The sequence below is a fragment of the Pelobates fuscus genome, chromosome 7 (assembly GCF_036172605.1).
Source record: "Pelobates fuscus isolate aPelFus1 chromosome 7, aPelFus1.pri, whole genome shotgun sequence".
Lineage (NCBI taxonomy): Eukaryota > Metazoa > Chordata > Amphibia > Anura > Pelobatidae > Pelobates > Pelobates fuscus.
In genome coordinates this window covers 101977936-101996641 of record NC_086323.1, presented here as the reverse complement: position 1 = coordinate 101996641, position 18706 = coordinate 101977936, and the positions used below count along the sequence as shown (strand labels likewise).

The 18706-nt window shown below is 45.7% G+C and overlaps 1 protein-coding gene across 8 annotated transcripts in view; it reads left to right on the top strand.

Annotated features, from left to right (window-relative positions):
* GRIP2 (glutamate receptor interacting protein 2) overlaps positions 1-18706 on the top strand; it is a 383817-nt gene that overhangs the window by 300821 nt on the left and 64290 nt on the right. The window contains exon 1 of one of the 8 annotated variants that reach the window (XM_063426283.1): positions 15848-15933. The exons of the other annotated variants lie outside the window; for them this stretch is intronic. Coding sequence (XP_063282353.1) covers positions 15894-15933 — 40 coding nt within the window. The 5' untranslated portion in view covers positions 15848-15893. Of the gene's footprint in view, positions 1-15847; positions 15934-18706 lie in introns of those variants that run through there. 8 annotated transcript variants of the gene reach the window in all.

Here is an 18706-nt window from a genome sequence, read left to right as displayed (position 1 = left end):
CTCAATTTTGAAATAAATGCCACGTATGGTCTCCGCTGTGTCCATGTTGGCAGAATACCTGCGATTAACCCCATGTATGTCACCCCAGAGCCCCTGATCTTGTCTCACATTCAATGCAATCTCTGGAGCTGTGTGAATAATCTGCAGCGTTTTACATTGCCCACATTAATTTCTCACTCTTCATTCCTTTTTTTTTTTTTTTTTTTTTTTTACCTTCACAGCTGCTTCTTGCAATTTTCTTACACAAAAGGGAACTCTGAATCCTGCAGATCTGAGCTATTTTTCACAGAAGGGTACCTTCCTTCTGAGGCAAGAGGAATAGATGGGTGTGTAATTATTGTGGGTTTTTTTTTTTTTTGGTTCTTTTCGCTTTCTTTGCTCTACGCATCAGATAATTGATGTATTGAAAATGCTTGTATACCATGTAGGTGAGAACCTCCTGCCATCTCGAAGAGTGAAAAAAAAACATTTGCACAAGGGTCCTAGTCAATGGGAGAATCCATTTAAGGTGCTCTGTCACCGTCTGGGGTCTTTGCACAATTTGCAAAAAATACCATACTGTGACTACTTCGCTGAGTGTCGCGTTGCCTCAGGGTTTGGAGAAGGTGTCTTCCAGCTGGTTTTCTTCAGCTCCTGGTGTGTGTTTGTGTGTGTGTGTCAATCAAATGGCCCATGTGTAGCTATCAGCTTGATTTTCCAATCAAACACTACTCATAAGAAGATGTTACAACTAGTGGCTGTCTCACCTCCAGTTTGGCACTGGGGGTAGGATTATCCCTGGGGAAAAAAAACAACAAATGTTTTGTTGCTTGACTGAAATTACTGTGTTTACATTACAGGGCTAAAATGACATGACCAAGTAACCAGACCACTTGAATGTCATTAAGTGGTTTGGATGTATATAGTGCCCCTTAAGTGGCATTTATTAATGTATGGACGTAGCGGGGAATGTGATGCGAATAGGAATAACAGAGCCTACCCCTTATACCCCCAATAATGACACACTGAATTTGGATGAAACAGGCCACAGCATTTATTACAACATAATTTAAACTTTAGCATTTAATTATAACCATAAATAACCCATAACTTAACATAGAATTATTAACTAGTGCCCTACAGACTTTAGCTTACATAAACATCCTTGCCAATGAAAGAGACCACGTGCCTATGCACCAACTTGCCCACAGGGTTCTCGCCTCAGCCCTCGTCCAAACCAAATTCCCTTTTCCTTCCAATGCTTATCACCAGCCAGCTTCTAGCTCGGTGGGCACGTCCAAGTCGGTAACTTAAAAGTTTACCCTACAGAGCAGGGGAGGTTGAGACCCGACCTTGTCCATATCCTGACACTCAATGTAACAGCCCCAAAACATATTGGCAAGGACATGCCTCTCCCCCTCCCCCCACTAGCTGTGGCATGAATGTACAACAAAACAGAGACTGTTTGCAGGCCCGACTCCCAAGAGGCACTGAGGTAAGTTGATCCATACACCACTCCCAAACACACAACCACTCCAATACCACTCCAATACACACATACAACCAATCACAAGCATCCATCCACACACTCATACATGTGACCTTGTCCACTTAGCTGTGCTATCTCCCCAGGGCCCTAAACTGAGATTTACCCTTCAGGATTATTTTTTATTGATGGATAATTTATTTATTGTGTGTTTATAAAACAATACATTATTTTTAAGAAAAGAAACTTGATTCTGGTACAAGCAATAATTCTGACTCAACCTGCAGATCCCCGGTGAATTCTCCAAATTTAGCACTTTACACCACGAATGCTCCTTTTTCTTCCCCCTTCAATTTAAGAATGGACTGGTACATGAATCCCTTATTGCTAGACTCTAGAGAACTGGTTATATATAACAAGTGACAGGAAAATGCTAATATGATCTGCGTGGCTGTTCATTTTGGAAAGAATTAAACCCATTGAACCCCTCCCTATGCCATGGTGGCTGTATGTTTCTACATTCCCTGTATGATTGAAATGAATGCGTGTTCTAGATTCAGTGTTGAATCGACAGAAGCATTTGCATGTTTTAGCTTTAATAGGATTCCAACATGTACAGTTAGGTAGTAAAATAGCTGTGACTATTAGCATCCCTGCTACATGGGGGATTTATAATACAAGATTATGCACACAATGCCTTAAAGGGACACTGTAGTCAACAGAAAAACTACAGCTTAATGTAGTTGTTCTGGTGAGTATAGTCAGTCACTGCAGGCCTTTTGTTGTAAACAAAAATGCAACGTTTACATTACAGCCTAGGGATACCTCCACTAGCCACTCCTCAGATGGCTGCTAGAGGTGCTTCCACCCTCTGCATGCAGACACTGACCTATTGATTCAAAGCATATCTATCAGGAGATGCTGATTGGCCATATCAGTGTTTGGCCCCGTCCCCTTGATCTTAGCAATCCAATGCTTTCCTGCACTGTGATCAATTTTGATGATGTCCGCCAAAGAGGCAGATCAGGGGCGGAGCAAGCCCCGGCGGATACACGCAGTCCTGAAAATAAGGTAAGTTTTAACCCTTTTCTAAGTGGACTAAGGAGTGGCATGCCACCTAAATGGTGGTTTTAACACTTCAGGGGTCCGTTAATCTTATGGGAGTTGTCTGTAGTGGATGGATTTCCAAAGGCTGTATTGGATTCCTGGCACGTCATTCTTCAAGTGCTTTACTTTACATATGGGTTTGAAAGGGTTACTAACACACTATTTGTGCACATTCAGTCAGGGCCAGAATGGGAATGAAAAGCAGCCCTGGGAAAAATTGTCAGCCCCATAATGCGTCGCGCCAACATAGTTTACAGATATGGAGGCAGTTAAAAAAACTAAAATTGATAACTTAAAACGATTACTCAAACGTGAAAGGCAGCACTCATAGGGTTTCAAAATAAACAAGAGTGGATTTATTTTAAGCAGATGTGCATTTGCATTTAATAACTTTTTCGATCCAACTACCGTGACATATTAAGAAAAGATTGGTAATGGAACTGAAATGGTTAATGTATGCTGTTACACAGCTGTACAAAATGACGACATATTGTTTATTTTGAAGTAATAAAAGTGTGCGCTTCACCTTGGCTGAGAACATCATGCTTGACCTCAGCCAATCCAATGCTTTCCCATATGAAAGCATTGGGAGGCTATTGCTCATGTGTGGCAAAATGCTGCACCGCACCAAGCTTAAATTTTAACCCCTGCAAGGGTGTGGGCACCTACAGATCTTAATGAACATGATAGCGTTGGGATACATGTTTATAGATAAGTCAGTTTGGCCGTATACATGGCACATTCCCTGCATTCACCTATAGGTTATTTACAATGAATTTCCCATCTCCCTAGAGCTATTTGTGAACCCCCACAATCCACTCCCCACCCTCCACTGTCAAAATGGACAACCGAACACTGCAACACCCCCTAGATGTAGCAAATGCCTTCAAGAATTATTTTGTTGGATGTGCTGAGATAACAAATTATGATTGCTAAGATAACAAATTACACTCATTTTCAGACCACAAATAAAGATCAGGCCTGCCAAATCTTCAAAATCATCATATACAGAAATTTAATTTTAGACCAGTGCCTGTTAGTGTCGTTAATAAACATCTTAATAATTTAAAAATAAAATAAAAAAACAGTGTGGACCAGATCAAATCCAGCAATGTTGCTGAAGCTCAGTGCGCCAGCAATTGCTAAACCTGTCACTAGCCTTATCAATGAATCCCTGGTGTCCGGATACATACCCAAACTTTGGAAAACTGCCAAAGTTGTACCTATTCATAAAAGTGGTGACAATACTTTGGTATCTAACTACTGCCTGATATCATTGCTTCCAGTATTCTTGGAAAAATGCGTCCACACAACCACACAGAAATCTTGGAAAAATGCGTCCACACAACTATGTGAATATTATCAACAATTAAATAATCTAACCTTATCAACAATTAAATAATCTAAAGGTAGGCAGACAATGTAATAGAGCAGCAGGAAATGCTAGCAGAATGCTTGGTTGTATAGGGAGAGGTATTAGCAGTAGAAAGAGGGAAGTGCTCATGCCATTGTACAGAATACTGGTGAGACCTCACTTGGAGTACTGTACACAGTACTGGAGACCCTATCTTCAGAAGGATATTGATACCTTAGAGAGAGTTCAAAGAAGGGCTACTAAACTGGTTCATGGATTGCAGGATAAAACTTACCAGGAAAGGTTAAAGGATCTTAACATGTATAGCTTGGAGGAAAGACGAGACAGGGGGATATGATAGAAACATTTAAATACATAAAGGGAATCAACACAGTAAAGGAGGAGACTATATTTAAAAGAAGAAAAACTACCACAACAAGAGGACATAGTCTTAAATTAGAGGGACAAAGGTTTAAAAATAATATCAGGAAGTATTACTTTACTGAGAGGGTAGTGGATGCATGGAATAGCCTTCCAGCTGAAGTGGTAGAGGTTAACACAGTAAAGGAGTTTAAGCATGTGTGGGATAGGCATAAGGCTATCCTAACTATAAGATAATGCCAGGGACTAATGAAAGTATTTAGAAAACTGGGCAGACTAGATGGGCCGAATGGTTCTTATCTGCCGTCACATTCTATGTTTCTATGTTTCTAACCTCTGATCAAGCAGGCTTTCGTCCAAATCACTCAACTTTGACTGCCCTCTTAAAAGTTTGCAATGACATCCAAATTGGCATGGAACAAGGATACTTAACTGGAGCTATTTTCCTTGATTTTGCCAAGGCCTTTGACACCGTAGACCATGGCATTCTTTTGCAAAAACTTAAAAACTCAGGCATTGGTGATTGTCCTCTAACCTGGTTTCGATCGTAAGTTTCAGACTGACTTCAATATGTGGCCATTTCTCATAGCGCTTCCCTCCCTCTTCGAGTCACGTGTGGTGTCCCTCAAGGCTCCATACTCTGACCTCTGCTTTTCACATTATTTATAAATGATCTGTCTAACGTCTGCAAATCCGCAACTGTACACATGTATGCAGACAACACTAATCTACGCTAGTAAACCCAAGCTACCGCAGCTTTAGACTGTGCTCCAAAATTAATTCAGAGGTAGAAAAGTGGATAGCGGATAACAAACTGTCACAATGATCTTTGGAACTGTACCTAAATTATGTAAACTACAAAATCAACAACTGTGTATCAGCACAAATTCAAATAGCACACTGACAGCAGTCTGCTCCATTAAATATCTAGGTATGTTGCTAGACTCCAATCTATCCTTTGGCCTTCACATTGAAAAAATCTCTTCAAAACTCTACCCGGGGGTCACGAATGCACATGCAACTTACACTCTAAATGGTAGTGAATTAAGGATAACCACACACGAGAAGGATTTGGGAGTTGTTATAGACCAGCGGTTCCCAAACTGTGTGCCGCGGCACCCCAGGGACACACAGGGGTGCCGCGAAACGGTGCCTCCCTCTCACCTGCTGGCTGTGCCGGTTACCACGGCAATGCTCCAAATCTCACGAGAGTGAACTCTAGATGCTCCTGAGGATGCTAGAGTCCACTCTCACCACTGGGACCAGCAGGGCTTCTCCGCCGAACCACCACGGATTGCAGGGAATGTCCCCCCTCCCAGGCAAATGTAAACAGGGAGGGGGGATATGAACGCTTATTTTTTTAAATTAAAAAAAACAAAAAACACTTAAATATTTATTAATCTCCCCTCCTACCCCCACAGACCCACAATAACTCTCCCCATACACACTCACACTGCCCCACCACACACACACACACACACACACACACTGGTCCCCCACACACTGCACCCCTCACTCACTACATCGTTCACGCACCCATCACACATATTGCACCTCTCTTACACATGCTCACACACACACTGCACCCCTCTCTCACACACACTACTGCCCCTATCCACTACTACAGCTCCTATCCTGGCAGATCCCAAGTAAGTTGGCAAACTATTCTTAAACAGTTTGACTACTTACTCTGGGAGGGCAACAAGACACTCCTGGCACCATAACCACTAAATAGTGCTGTAGTGGTTATTGTGCCTGGATTGTTTCTTTAAATACCAGTGCTCCTCCCAAAATTAGGTTCTGGATCTGCGCCTGAAAGGCAAGCATTTCGGCTGAACAGGGGCTCAGTATATGCTGCAGCGCTGTACATATATACAACCTAGAAAATTGTTGTGACTTGGGGCACCTTGGAAAAATATTGAAAGATTAAGGGCGCCTTGAACCTTAAGTTTGGGAACCACTGTTACAGACAACAAATTAGGCAGCAGTATGCAATGTCAATCTGCAGTTGCTAAGGCCAGTAAGGTTTTTTCATGTATAAATATGGGCATACATTCTAGGGATGAAAATATAATTTTGCCTCTATATAAATCATTGGTAAGATCACACCTTGAATATACTATGTAATTTTGGGCACCTGTTCTAAAGAAGGAAATCATGGCACTGGAAAAAGTGCAGAGACGAGCTACAAAATTAATAAAAGGAATGGCGCACTTTAGTTACGAAGAAAGGTTAAAAAATTTAAATCTCTTTAGTTTGGAAAAACGGCGCCTCAGAGGGGATATGATAACATTATACAAATATATTTGGGGTCAGCACAAAACATTATCTGGAAATCCATTCATAAACAGGGCTATACATAGGACACAAGGTCACACATTTAGACTGGAAGAAAGGAGATTTCATCTAAGGCAACAAAAAGGTTTTGTGTGGGGTTTTTTTGTTTGTTTTTTACAGTAAGAGCAATAAGGATATGGAATTATCTGCGTGAAGAGGTGATTTTGTCAGAGTCCATACAGATGTTTAAACTGCAATTGGATACATTCTTGCAAAAAAATAACATACAGGGATATAATTTCTAATTAGTGGGGTAATCGCTTCTTGATTCAAGGAGACTTCTGACTGCCATTTTGGGGTCAAGAAGGAATTTTTTCCTAGTTTGTTGCAAAATTGGAAACGCTTCAGACTAGGTTTTTTGCCTTCTTTTGGACCAACAGCAAAAACATGTGTGAGGGAGGCTGAACTTGATGGCCGCAAGTCTCTTTTAACTATGTAACTATGTAACTATGTAATTATGGAATAACCTCTGGGACACAGTCAAATCTTCATTCAATCTAAAATCTTTTTAGAGATCAATGGCAATATACATCAGCACAGAACGCACCTGTCATTGTTGAATATATTTATTGCCTGTTGTGTATTAAATCTGTGTATATGATAAATATATATATGTGTGTGTGTGTGTGTATATATGTAAGTGTGTGTGTATATATATATATATGAGAGAGAGTATTCTTATAATATTGTATCCTATAGTAACAATGCAATGTTTTGTGGACCCAGGACATACTTGAAAACGAGAGAAATCTCAATGTATCCATCCTGGTAAAATATTTTATAAATAAATCTTAAAGGAAAACACTCCAAGCACCATAACCACCAGTAACCCCCTGCCCCCCCTCCCAATGTACGTAGTCAAACTATTTTAATACGATTTGACTTGCCTAGGGCCCACTTGAGAACCGAAGCTGATGTATTTTTTTTTATTTTTTTATTTTTTTTTAATTTCTGGGGAGTTATCCAAGCTCAGCTATGACATCCAGGATGGACAGAACTGACCTTGCTTGATAAGTGTAAATTCTGCATTAACTGTTTCCATAGATGGGGTGGTCTCTGGGGGCTGGAGAAGACCTCCTGTTTTTTAGATATTTTAACTGTTTGCAACTTGAGGAAACATAATCACTCTTAATGAAATACCCCAAAAATATGCTGTGGTGGCAGAGCCAATTCATCTGTAAAATGTCCCGGCATTGAGTAATATCAACTAGCAGATCCTAAATGAGATATGATCCTCCAGCAGGGGGCAGCAGCTGCTGTCCTTTTATTGGAAAGTGAATGTTTCTTTCAATGTCTCTAATAACTATGCTATGTCTTATTATTATTATTATTATTATTATTATTATTATTATTATTATTATTACCATTTGCATAGCGCCAACATATTCTGTATCGCTTTAAAATATCTGTACATAACTATTTTGAGGAATAGTGACCGTGAAGGATCACAAGAACAAGGAAGCAAACCTGTTGGGATTATTCTATTCCACTGTAATCCTCCTCATTAGTTGTCCAGTGAACATTGAATGTAGATCTGAAAAAAAGTGTTTTGTCAGCGTGAGTAAACGGTCATATTACACACTGGGAAACTACATTCACTAAGAGGACTGTTTATCCAGTATTATTGTGAGTTCATTAGGACTTGCACAGTTTTGGTCAAAAAAGCCTAAATAGGAACATAGCAGTCTTGAATATATTTATAAATTGTAGGCCAAAATAGTGCAAATTGCAATGAGTTCCTGATCTTGGGCATGTGCATGAGGGATTGCGAACATCTCAAATGTTTGTCTTCTGTATCACAACAAGAGCAGCTCTTTATTTTGTATTTTTTTTTTATAGTGCTCTTCCCTCATGTTCCTCTGTGTCTCCCCTCCTGTCCCTTAGTGCTCTCCCTTGGCCCCCTGTCCCCCTGCAGTCCCCCCTTGGTGGTCTTCTCACTCCCCCCTCCCACCCTTTAGTGGTCATCCCTCCGTTCACCCCCCTTTAGTGGTCATCCCTCCGTTCACCCCCCTTTAGTGGTCATCCCTCCGTTCACCCCCCTTTAGTGGTCATCCCTCCGTTCACCCCCCCTTTAGTGGTCATCCCTCCGTTCACCCCCCCTTTAGTGGTCATCCCTCCGTTCACCCCCCTTTAGTGGTCATCCCTCCGTTCACCCCCCTTTAGTGGTCATCCCTCCGTTCACCCCCCTTTAGTGGTCATCCCTCCGTTCACCCCCCTTTAGTGGTCATCCCTCCGTTCACCCCCCTTTAGTGGTCATCCCTCCGTTCACCCCCCTTTAGTGGTCATCCCTCCGTTCACCCCCCTTTAGTGGTCATCCCTCCGTTCACCCCCCTTTAGTGGTCATCCCTCCCTTCCCCCCTTTAGTGGTCATCCCTCCCTTCCCCCCTTTAGTGGTCATCCCTCCTCCCTTCCCCCCTTTAGTGGTCCTTCCCCCCCTAGTGGTCCTTCCTCCCCCCTTAGTGGTCCTTCCTCTCCCCCTTAGTGGTCCTCCCCCCCCTTAGTGGTCCTTCCCCCCCCTTAGTGGTCCTTCCCCCCCCCCTTAGTGGTCCTTCCCCCCCCTTAGTGGTCCTTCCCCCCCCCCTTAGTGGTCCTTCCTCCCCCCCCTTAGTGGTCCTTCCTCCCCCCCCCCTTAGTGGTCCTTCCTCCCCCCCCCTTAGTGGTCCTTCCTCCCCCCCCCTTAGTGGTCCTTCCTCCCCCCCCCCTTAGTGGTCCTTCCTCCCCCCCCCCCTTAGTGGTCCTTCCTCCCCCCCCCCTTAGTGGTTCTTCCTCCCCCCCCCCCTTAGTGGTCCTTCCTCTCCCCCCCTTAGTGGTCCTTCCTCTCCCCCCCTTAGTGGTCCTTCCTCCCCCCCCCCCTTAGTGGTCCTTCCTCCCCCCCCCTTAGTGGTCCTTCCTCCCCCCCCCCTTAGTGGTCCTTCCTCCCCCCCCCTTAGTGGTCCTTCCTCCCCCCCCTTAGTGGTCCTTCCTCCCCCCCCTTAGTGGTCCTTCCTCCCCCCCCTTAGTGGTCCTTCCTCCCCCCCTTAGTGGTCCTTCCTTCCCCCCCTTAGTGGTCCTTCCTTCCCCCCCCTTAGTGGTCCTTCCTCCCCCCCCCCTTAGTGGTCCTTCCTCCCCCCCCCTTAGTGGTCCTTCCTCCCCCCCCTTAGTGGTCCTTCCTCCCCCCCTTAGTGGTCCTTCCTCCCCCCCCTTAGTGGTCCTTCCTCCCCCCTTAGTGGTCCTTCCTCCCCCCCCTTAGTGGTCCTTCCTCCCCCCCTTAGTGGTCCTTCCTCCCCCCCCTTAGTGGTCCTTCCTCCCCCCCCTTAGTGGTCCTTCCTCCCCCCCCCTTAGTGGTCCTTCCTCCCCCCCCCTTAGTGGTCCTTCCTCCCCCTTAGTGGTCCTTTCTCCCCCCCCTTAGTGGTCCTTTCTCCCCCCCTTAGTGGTCCTTTCTCCCCCCCCTTAGTGGTCCTTTCTCCCCCCACCTTAGTGGTCCTTTCTTCCCCCCACCTTAGTGGTCCTTTCTTCCCCCCCCTTAGTGGTCCTTTCTTCCCCCCCCCTTAGTGGTCCTTTCTTTCCCCCCCCTTAGTGGTCCTTTCTTTCCCCCCCCTTAGTGGTCCTTTCTTTCCCCCCCCTTAGTGGTCCTTTCTCCCCCCCCCCTTAGTGGTCCTTTCTCCCCCCCTTAGTGGTCCTTTCTCCCCCCCTTAGTGGTCCTTTCTCCCCCCCTTAGTGGTCCTTTCTCCCCCCCTTAGTGGTCCTTTCTCCCCCCCTTAGTGGTCCTTTCTCCCCCCCCCCCCCTTAGTGGTCCTTTCTCCCCCCCCCCTAGTGGTCCTTTCTCCCCACCCTTAGTGGTCCGTTCTCCCCACCCTTAGTGGTCCGTTCTCCCCACCCTTAGTTGTCTCCCCCCTCAATGGACATTCCCCCCCAAAATGGACATTCCCCCCTCAATGGTCTTCCCCCCCCCCCTCTCTAGTGGTCCTGCCCCTCTTCCTCCCCTTTACCCCCCCTTTTAGTGGTCCCTCCCCCTCTTCTCCCCCTTTAGTGGTCCTTCCCCCCTCTTCCCCCCCTTAGTGGACTTCCCCCTCTTCTCCCCCCCCTAGTGGACCTTACCCCTCTTCTCCCCACCCCTTCAGTGGTCCTTCTCCTCTTCTCCCCACCCCCTTTAGTGGTCCATCCAAACCCCACCAGTGGTCCTTCCCCTCTTCTCCTCCCCCCCACCCTTAGTGGTCCTACCCCTCTTCTCCCTCCCCTCCTCCCCCTTCCGGTGGTCCTTACCTTCTTCCCCCTCCTTGGTGGTCCTTACCTTCTCCCCCCCCCTTGGTGGTCCTTACCTTCCCCCCCCCTTGGTGGTCCTTACCTTCTCCCCCCCCTTGGTGATCCTTACCTTCTCCCCCCCCTTGGTGGTCCTTACCTTCTCCCCCCCTTGGTGGTCCTTACCTTCTCCCCCCCCTTGGTGGTCCTTACCTTCTCCCCCCCTTGGTGGTCCTTACCTTCTCCCCCCCCCCTTGGTGGTCCTTACCTTCTCCCCCCCCCTTTGGTGGTCCTTACCTTCTCCCCCCCCTTTGGTGGTCCTTACCTTCTCCCCCCCCTTGGTGGTCCTTATCTTCTTTCTCCCCCCTTGGTGGTCCTTATCTTCTTTCTCCCCCCCCTGGTGGTCCTTACCTTCTTTCTCCCCCCCCCCCCTTGGTGGTCCTTACCTTCTTTCTTCCCCCCCCCCTTGGTGGTCCTTACCTTCTTTCTTCCCCCCCTGGTGGTCCTTACCTTCTTTCTTCCCCCCCTTGGTGGTCCTTACCTTCTTTCTCCCCCCCCTTGGTGGTCCTTACCTTCTTTCTCTCCCCCCCCCCTTGGTGGTCCTTACCTTCTTTCTCTCCCCCCCCTTGGTGGTCCTTACCTTCTTTCTCTCCCCCCCCCTTGGTGGTCCTTACCTTCTTTCTCTCCCCCCCCCCCTTGGTGGTCCTTACCTTCTTTCTCCCCCCCCCCTTGGTGGTCCTTACCTTCTTTCTCCCCCCCCCCCCCCTTGGTGGTCCTTACCTTCTTTCTCCCCCCCCCCTTGGTGGTCCTTACCTTCTTTCTCCCCCCCTTGGTGGTCCTTACCTTCTTTCTCCCCCCCCCTTGGTGGTCCTTACCTTCTTTCTCCCCCGGTGGTCCTTACCTTCTACCCCCCCCCTCGGTGGTCCTTACCCTCTTCTCCCCCCCTTTAGTGGTTCTTCCCCTCTTCTCCCCCCCTTTAGTGGTTCTTCCCCTCTTCTCCCCCCCTTTAGTGGTTCTTCCCCTCTTCTCCCCCCCTTTAGTGGTTCTTCCCCTCTTCTCCCCCCTTTAGTGGTCCTTCCCCTCTTCCCCCCCCTTCTCCCCCCCTTTAGTGGTCCTTCCCCTCTTCCCCCCCCCTTTCTCCCCCCCTTTAGTGGTCCTTCCCCTCTTCTCCCCCCCTTTAGTGGTCCTTCCCCCTCTTCTCCCCCTCCTTTAGTGGTCCTTCCCCCTCTTCTCCCCCTCCTTTAGTGGTCCTTCCCCTCTTCTCCCCCCCCTTTAGTGGTCCTTCCCCTCTTCTCCCCCCCCTTTAGTGGTCCTTCCCCCTCTTCTCCCCCCCCCCTTAGTGGTCCTTCCCCCTCTTCTCCCCCCCCCCCTTTGTGGTCCTTCCCCCTCTTCTCTCCCCCCTTTAGTGGTCCTTCCCCCTCTTCTCTCCCCCCTTTAGTGGTCCTTCCCCCTCTTCTCTCCCCCCTTTAGTGGTCCTTCCCCCTCTTCTCTCCCCCCTTTAGTGGTCCTTCCCCCTCTTCTCTCCCCCCTTTAGTGGTCCTTCCCCCTCTTCTCCCCCCCCTTTAGTGGTCCTTCCCCCTCTTCTCTCCCTCCTTTAGTGGTCCTTCCCCCTCTTCTCCCCCTCCTTTAGTGGTCCTTCCCCCTCTTCTCCCCCTCCTTTAGTGGTCCTTCCCCCTCTTCTCCCCCCCCCTTTAGTGGTCCTTCCCCCTCTTCTCCCCCCCCTTTAGTGGTCCTTCCCCCTCTTCTCCCCCCCCCTTAGTGGTCCTTCCCCCTCTTCTCCCCCCCCCCTTTGTGGTCCTTCCCCCTCTTCTCTCCCCCCTTTAGTGGTCCTTCCCCCTCTTCTCTCCCCCCTTTAGTGGTCCTTCCCCCTCTTCTCTCCCCCCTTTAGTGGTCCTTCCCCCTCTTCTCTCCCCCCTTTAGTGGTCCTTCCCCCTCTTCTCTCCCCCCTTTAGTGGTCCTTCCCCCTCTTCTCTCCCCCCTTTAGTGGTCCTTCCCCCTCTTCTCTCCCCCCTTTAGTGGTCCTTCCCCCTCTTCTCTCCCCCCTTTAGTGGTCCTTCCCCCTCTTCTCCCCCCCTTTAGTGGTCCTTCCCCCTCTTCTCCCCCCCTTTAGTGGTCCTTCCCTCTCTTCTCCCCCCCTTTAGTGCTCCTTCCCCCTCTTCTCCCCCCCCTTTAGTGCTCCTTCCCCCTCTTCTCCCCCCCCCTTTAGTGGTCCTTCCCCCTCTTCTCCCCCCCTCTTTAGTGGTCCTTCCCCCTCTTCCCCCCCCTTTAGTGGTCCTTCCCCCTCTTCCCCCCCCCTTTAGTGGTCCTTCCCCTTCTTCTCCCCCCCTTTAGTGGTCCTTCCCCCTCTTCTCCCCCCCTTTAGTGCTCCTTCCCCCTCTTCTCCCCCCCCTTTAGTGGTCCTTCCCCCTCTTCTCCCCCCCCCCTTTAGTGGTCCTTCCCCCTCTTCTCCCCCCCTCTTTAGTGGTCCTTCCCCCTCTTCCCCCCCCTTTAGTGGTCCTTCCCCCTCTTCCCCCCCCCCTTTAGTGGTCATTCCCCCTCTTCTCCCCCCCCCCCTTTGTGGTCATTCCCCCTCTTCTCTCCCCCCTTTTGTGGTCATTCCCCCTCTTCTCTCCCCCCTTTAGTGGTCATTCCCCCTCTTCTCTCCCCCCTTTAGTGGTCATACCCCCTTTAGTGGTCCTTCCCCCTCTTCTCTCCACCCCCTTTAGTGGTCCTTCCCCCTCTTCTCTCCACCCCCTTTAGTGGTCCGTCTGTCCCCCACCAGTGGTCCTTCCCCTCTTCTCCTCTCCCCCCCCTTTTAGTGGTCCTACCTCTCTTCTCCCCCCACCCCACCCACCAGTGGTCCTTACCCTCTTCTCTTTCCTCTTCTTTTGTGCCTCCTACCTATGTGAGCACTTCCTGTCTGTCCACTGGCGGCTGGGTACAGGAAGCAGAAGTTCCTGTCCTGCGATCCGCGCTGCCCGACTGCGCTACATTGAGTGACAAGCAAGAGGGAGCGCTGTGTGCTTCCCTTTTGCTGGTCACTGAAATCTGTCCGCTGGACCGGTGCACCCTAGGCGACTGCCTAAGTTAGGCAACGTGCCGGCCCTGGAAACGGCACATAGAACTCTATAACACCAAACAGCCTCTTTCTCTGTGCCAACAATTTATGATGACTGTTTGTACTATAAAAAGGAAATTCCACAGATGGTGTGTAGAGGAGGCAGGTTGACAGTTTTCCATTGTTAATAAAAAATAAAACCACAATCTATATATTGGGGACTAAATGTCCCGCCAAAATCAGGACCGTTGGGCAGCAATCTGATGCGGTTCCCTATTAATGAGACAAACTGTTTAGCTACGGTTTGCCCCCTTACCTAGGTTCCTTTCAGGCTCCACTCCCTGGTGGTCTGGTGTTGCACTTACTGCTTTAGCAGAAGCCAGAAAACGCTGCTGTCACCATACATTGGCTGAGAGTGTCAGCTGACTGCTCTCAGTCGATGACTGACATTTTGTGCCATGAAGGTTGCACAGATTTCACCTGGTGCTTGGATGGGGATATATATATATATATATATATATATATATATATATATATATATATATATTGCTTCCCATATTTTAAAAGCGGAGCTATCGATTCCAATGATTTTTTATATGACTTTTCCCTTTAAAGTGAATGGTTTTATCCCATGAATTGCATTACTTTGTTTGTTTAAACCGTACTCCATTGGGTAATTTCACCGTTAAAGGCCTGTATATATCTGCGATTCCCCAATATATATGTGCGACACCTATATATTCTTTGTACCCATCCTCCCCTTCCCCCCAAAAAACTATCTGAAGCTCTAGACTTCTGTAGAAAGGTTCTAACTAGCGTGGTGTGATGTTTTAGGGTTATGTCTTATTCTCATACCGTGCATTGCGCAGTCTGTGTCCCAAAAATGCTTGCCAAATTTGTGTGTTTTCATGTATGTAACTACATGCTGTGAAGGTTCGTTAACGTGAAATATGAAATGTAGGTTGTCATAATTGTTAATGTTTAACACTGTGTTCATGGGAAAGTCTCCTTAATAAACAGCCTTACCATCCCCTGGAGGCCTTGATCTATTCTGGGGTATATCAGCTAGTAATGCTGGGCTCATTCCCCCCACAGTATTTAGTATCGGTGTATGGAAAGGTTGGGAGCTTCATATCACTGTGAGCACCCTCCCTTCATCTTGTCGCTTAGTAGTCTATTTTTTTTATTTATTTTTTTTACATAAAGCAGCTGTTTCCACTATTCATATCTCCGCTAACTTACACACAAACACAGCAGCTGCTCCGATCCGACATGCGACCAAGGAATTCATCTGCAAAAAGAGCTCCCTGCTACACCCATAATGCCAGCACCCGCTCTTACATGTGTAGTGCCCCTAGCAACAACCATAATGCCAGCACCAGCTTTGTACCTGTAATGTATTTTAAAGCCAGGGCTGTATGTGTAATGCAAGGAAATGTACCCTGCCAGTACCAGCTCTCTGAAGCACTGCCCAGCCTTACAGCCTACATTTATAGTGCCAGAGGGTTTAGCAGTGAGCAATACATCAGTACACATGTTTATCAGATTGCTGCAATCGCCCCCTCCCACCCCCCTCACATAACTGTATATGGATGAGATTAACATATTTCAAAATAATACACAATAATATACACATACATACCCAGGACATACTTGAAAACGAGAGAAATCTTAATGTATCCTTCCTGGTATAATATATTTTATAAATAATAATAATATATAGACTGTGTGTTTTTAGATCCCCTCTACTTAAACCGTTTATATGTTACGAGTCAGTGGTTAATGTAAAGTTCTATTGAAATGTCTAGATTCGCTCTGTGCAGTGTGTTCACCTCCCTAAAAGAGGAAGGGGGGAAAAACTTTTGTTATGCTGCGGGAACCAATCATGTGTGGGCACTGTGTGCCTGCCATGCCATGTGGGACGAGCCTCAGCTGAGCAGTGAGCAGAGCTGTAGGTGGCATTGCTGGCTGCCTAGTCTGGCTTTCCAGCAGGAATGCTGTGTGGACTGAAGAAGGATCTGCACTCGGATTTTGGTGAGTAATTTTATATTTTTTCTGGGTTCTAAGCTGTTTCGAGCAGGGCAGTCTCATATGTATGAATGAAAATCTGTTTTTGTTTTTTTTTATTATATATTATTATTATTTTTATTTTTTATAGTTAATGCCTTGATTTATTTTTTCTTAATATCCTTTCAGGTTTTATTATTGAGAATCAAATTGGCTTTCATGTTGTGTTTGTAGAAATTTTCATTTATTTATTTATATATTTTATGAATTAGCCAGCACGTCAATTAAATGACCTTCTACAGTTGTATGTATGTATAATGTTGGCTCAAACCTTTCAAAAATACATTTCAAAAAAATAAATAAATAAAAATGTTTCAGGCATGTTACACTTAAACCATATAGAAGTATTCCCCCCCCCCCCCCCCCCCCCCCAAGATTTACCAATCTCTCTAAAATATACTAAATATGCAGATTCAATTGTGAGGCTTATATTGGTCATTGATGACGTTAATAAGTGACCATCGCTTTCCACAAATGATGACAGAAATGTGACTTGAGTGATCATTGTAAAAAAATATTTTATTTGTGTGTGAGATCCGTTACATCCATAGTTTTTGTCTTTTTTTTTTTTCTTTCTATAAACACCCTTTATGTGCTGGACGGGACCTTCAAATTGCCTCTGGTGTTAGTGACCCCCTCTGAGATAAAGATACTTCCCACTGTTCAACCCTTTTATTTTATTTTTTTGCAAAAAATAAATAAAAAAATTGAAGAGGCTTTAGTCATATGTTGGGTGGTTCATTAATGTTAGGCAAATTAATTCTAAAATTGAGACAAAAAGTGAATGCTGAAAGTGAGCATATTTTTGCTTACTATTGTTACAGAATATTCTATCAATGTAGAAAGTTCATCCCATTAACCTTTATGATTATGCAACAGAACCAGTTTAATATCTTCAGCATCTGATCTGTGCCAAATTTTGATAAACCATTTCATAGTATTTATTTGTGATTATCGCTGACTTTTTGTAAAAAAAAAAAAGTTTTTTATTTTTAAGATACAATTAAGGCAAACTACGCTAGTTTATTTCATAACTTACAGCTTTTTGGCGTCTGATGTTTTGAGGCCTTACTGCTATAATGGCACATCCCTCTGGCACATTGCCATTTTATGGTTGGAATTAAATATGATGCGTTGTAAATTAACTTGCAAATTGCAAGGATGATGTCCCTAGTGTTCAGAGTTTAAGTTAATCTGGTGGCAATGAAGGTTTAACGTTTGGCATTCGCATTGGGTTTATCTGGGAGCGGTTGGAAGGGAATAAGAAACTATGTACAGTACGCTGCACTCAGAAATGTTTTATAATCATTAAATTCTGCAAAAAGTATTGTATTGGTAATGTTTGGTGCTCTAGCTATTGGCAGACTGCAGTTCCTGTCACTCTCAGATAAAGCATGGGGGTGATTTAGTTTACAAGTACTGATGTGACTAAAGTTTAAGGTTTGCGTACCTATCCCTCCCTTCTCCTCCATCTCTGGATGCTCCGTTACCCTCTAACCCCGCGCTTTGTATACATGTCTTTCTGTATGTTTAGATTATTCTCTCAGCCGTACATTCCCCATACATTCCTGGCCGGGCAAAGCTTACATTTATCTTCTTGCTGGATCATTTATTTATTCTAGTGATTTTTAACATTATTTTTTTTTATTTTTTTTAAATCTGTACATGGCATTAGTTTAGTAATTATATTGACAGACTGTTTGAGCTCTCTTGGAGCAAACTTGTCCTTCTGCGTTGCTTCTGTGATGGCCCTGTAATTGATGCTAATCTCTTATTCTGGTACATGGGAGTGCTACCACCAGTGAGGGATCCTGAGACCCAATATTAACCCCTATCCATAATGAACCTTCAATGCAATCTCCTGACTGGCATTCACATTAAAGGGTTGTAGCAAATTGAAACCTGAATGGCAAAACCGGGGCTAAAACAGCGTTTGGCACAATCTTCAACTATGGGTTCGTTACAGCCTCCATGTTGTCATTCAGATTTCAATTTCCAGTGATTTTGAAGTTCTCTAAATAAACCCCAAATAGTTTGAACTTGGTTCTCATGGAAACCTTAATAAACTGGATTGCAAGAATAAGTTACATCTTCCACAAAGTTCACTCTAGGCACCATGGCATATAAGCTTATTTTAGTAGTTATTGTCATGTTACTATAAGCTGTAGTGGCTGTGGTGCCTTATGTCCCTTTAATTTACCATGACATTCACTAGTGAAACTGCATTCTCTAATGTGTGATTATGGTACCATTGACTGGTATTGCTCATCTCTTGACCATGCTAGTGTGTCTTTTAAAGTACATTTGGGCTATTTTAGTGTGTGTTTAAAGTACAGTTGGGTAATAGCAAGTGTCCTGTTGACATGGTTAAAACATGAAATCTATATTTTTTTTATGGGTTGATTAGCAATGTGGGGATGAAAATGTAATTAGGCATAAAGATGCTATTTAAAATCGCTGAAGCCCCCCACTCCTCCCCCTCCCCCTTTTTTTTTTTTTTTTGAAGCTCTGCATCCATTCTGTTTGCATTTACCTTGGTTACATATAATAATGGATTGACGAGATGCATGGTAATGTCTGTTAATCAGACTGTTTAACCAACATTTTTTTGTCATGGCCTTTTTAACGGGGGTGCTAATATAGATCATCCCCTCCCCCCCCCCCAATAGTATAGTCTATATTTTCTGAAGAAGGGTTAAGATTTAATGGATAATTAACAGAGCAATGCTTGATGCCAGCT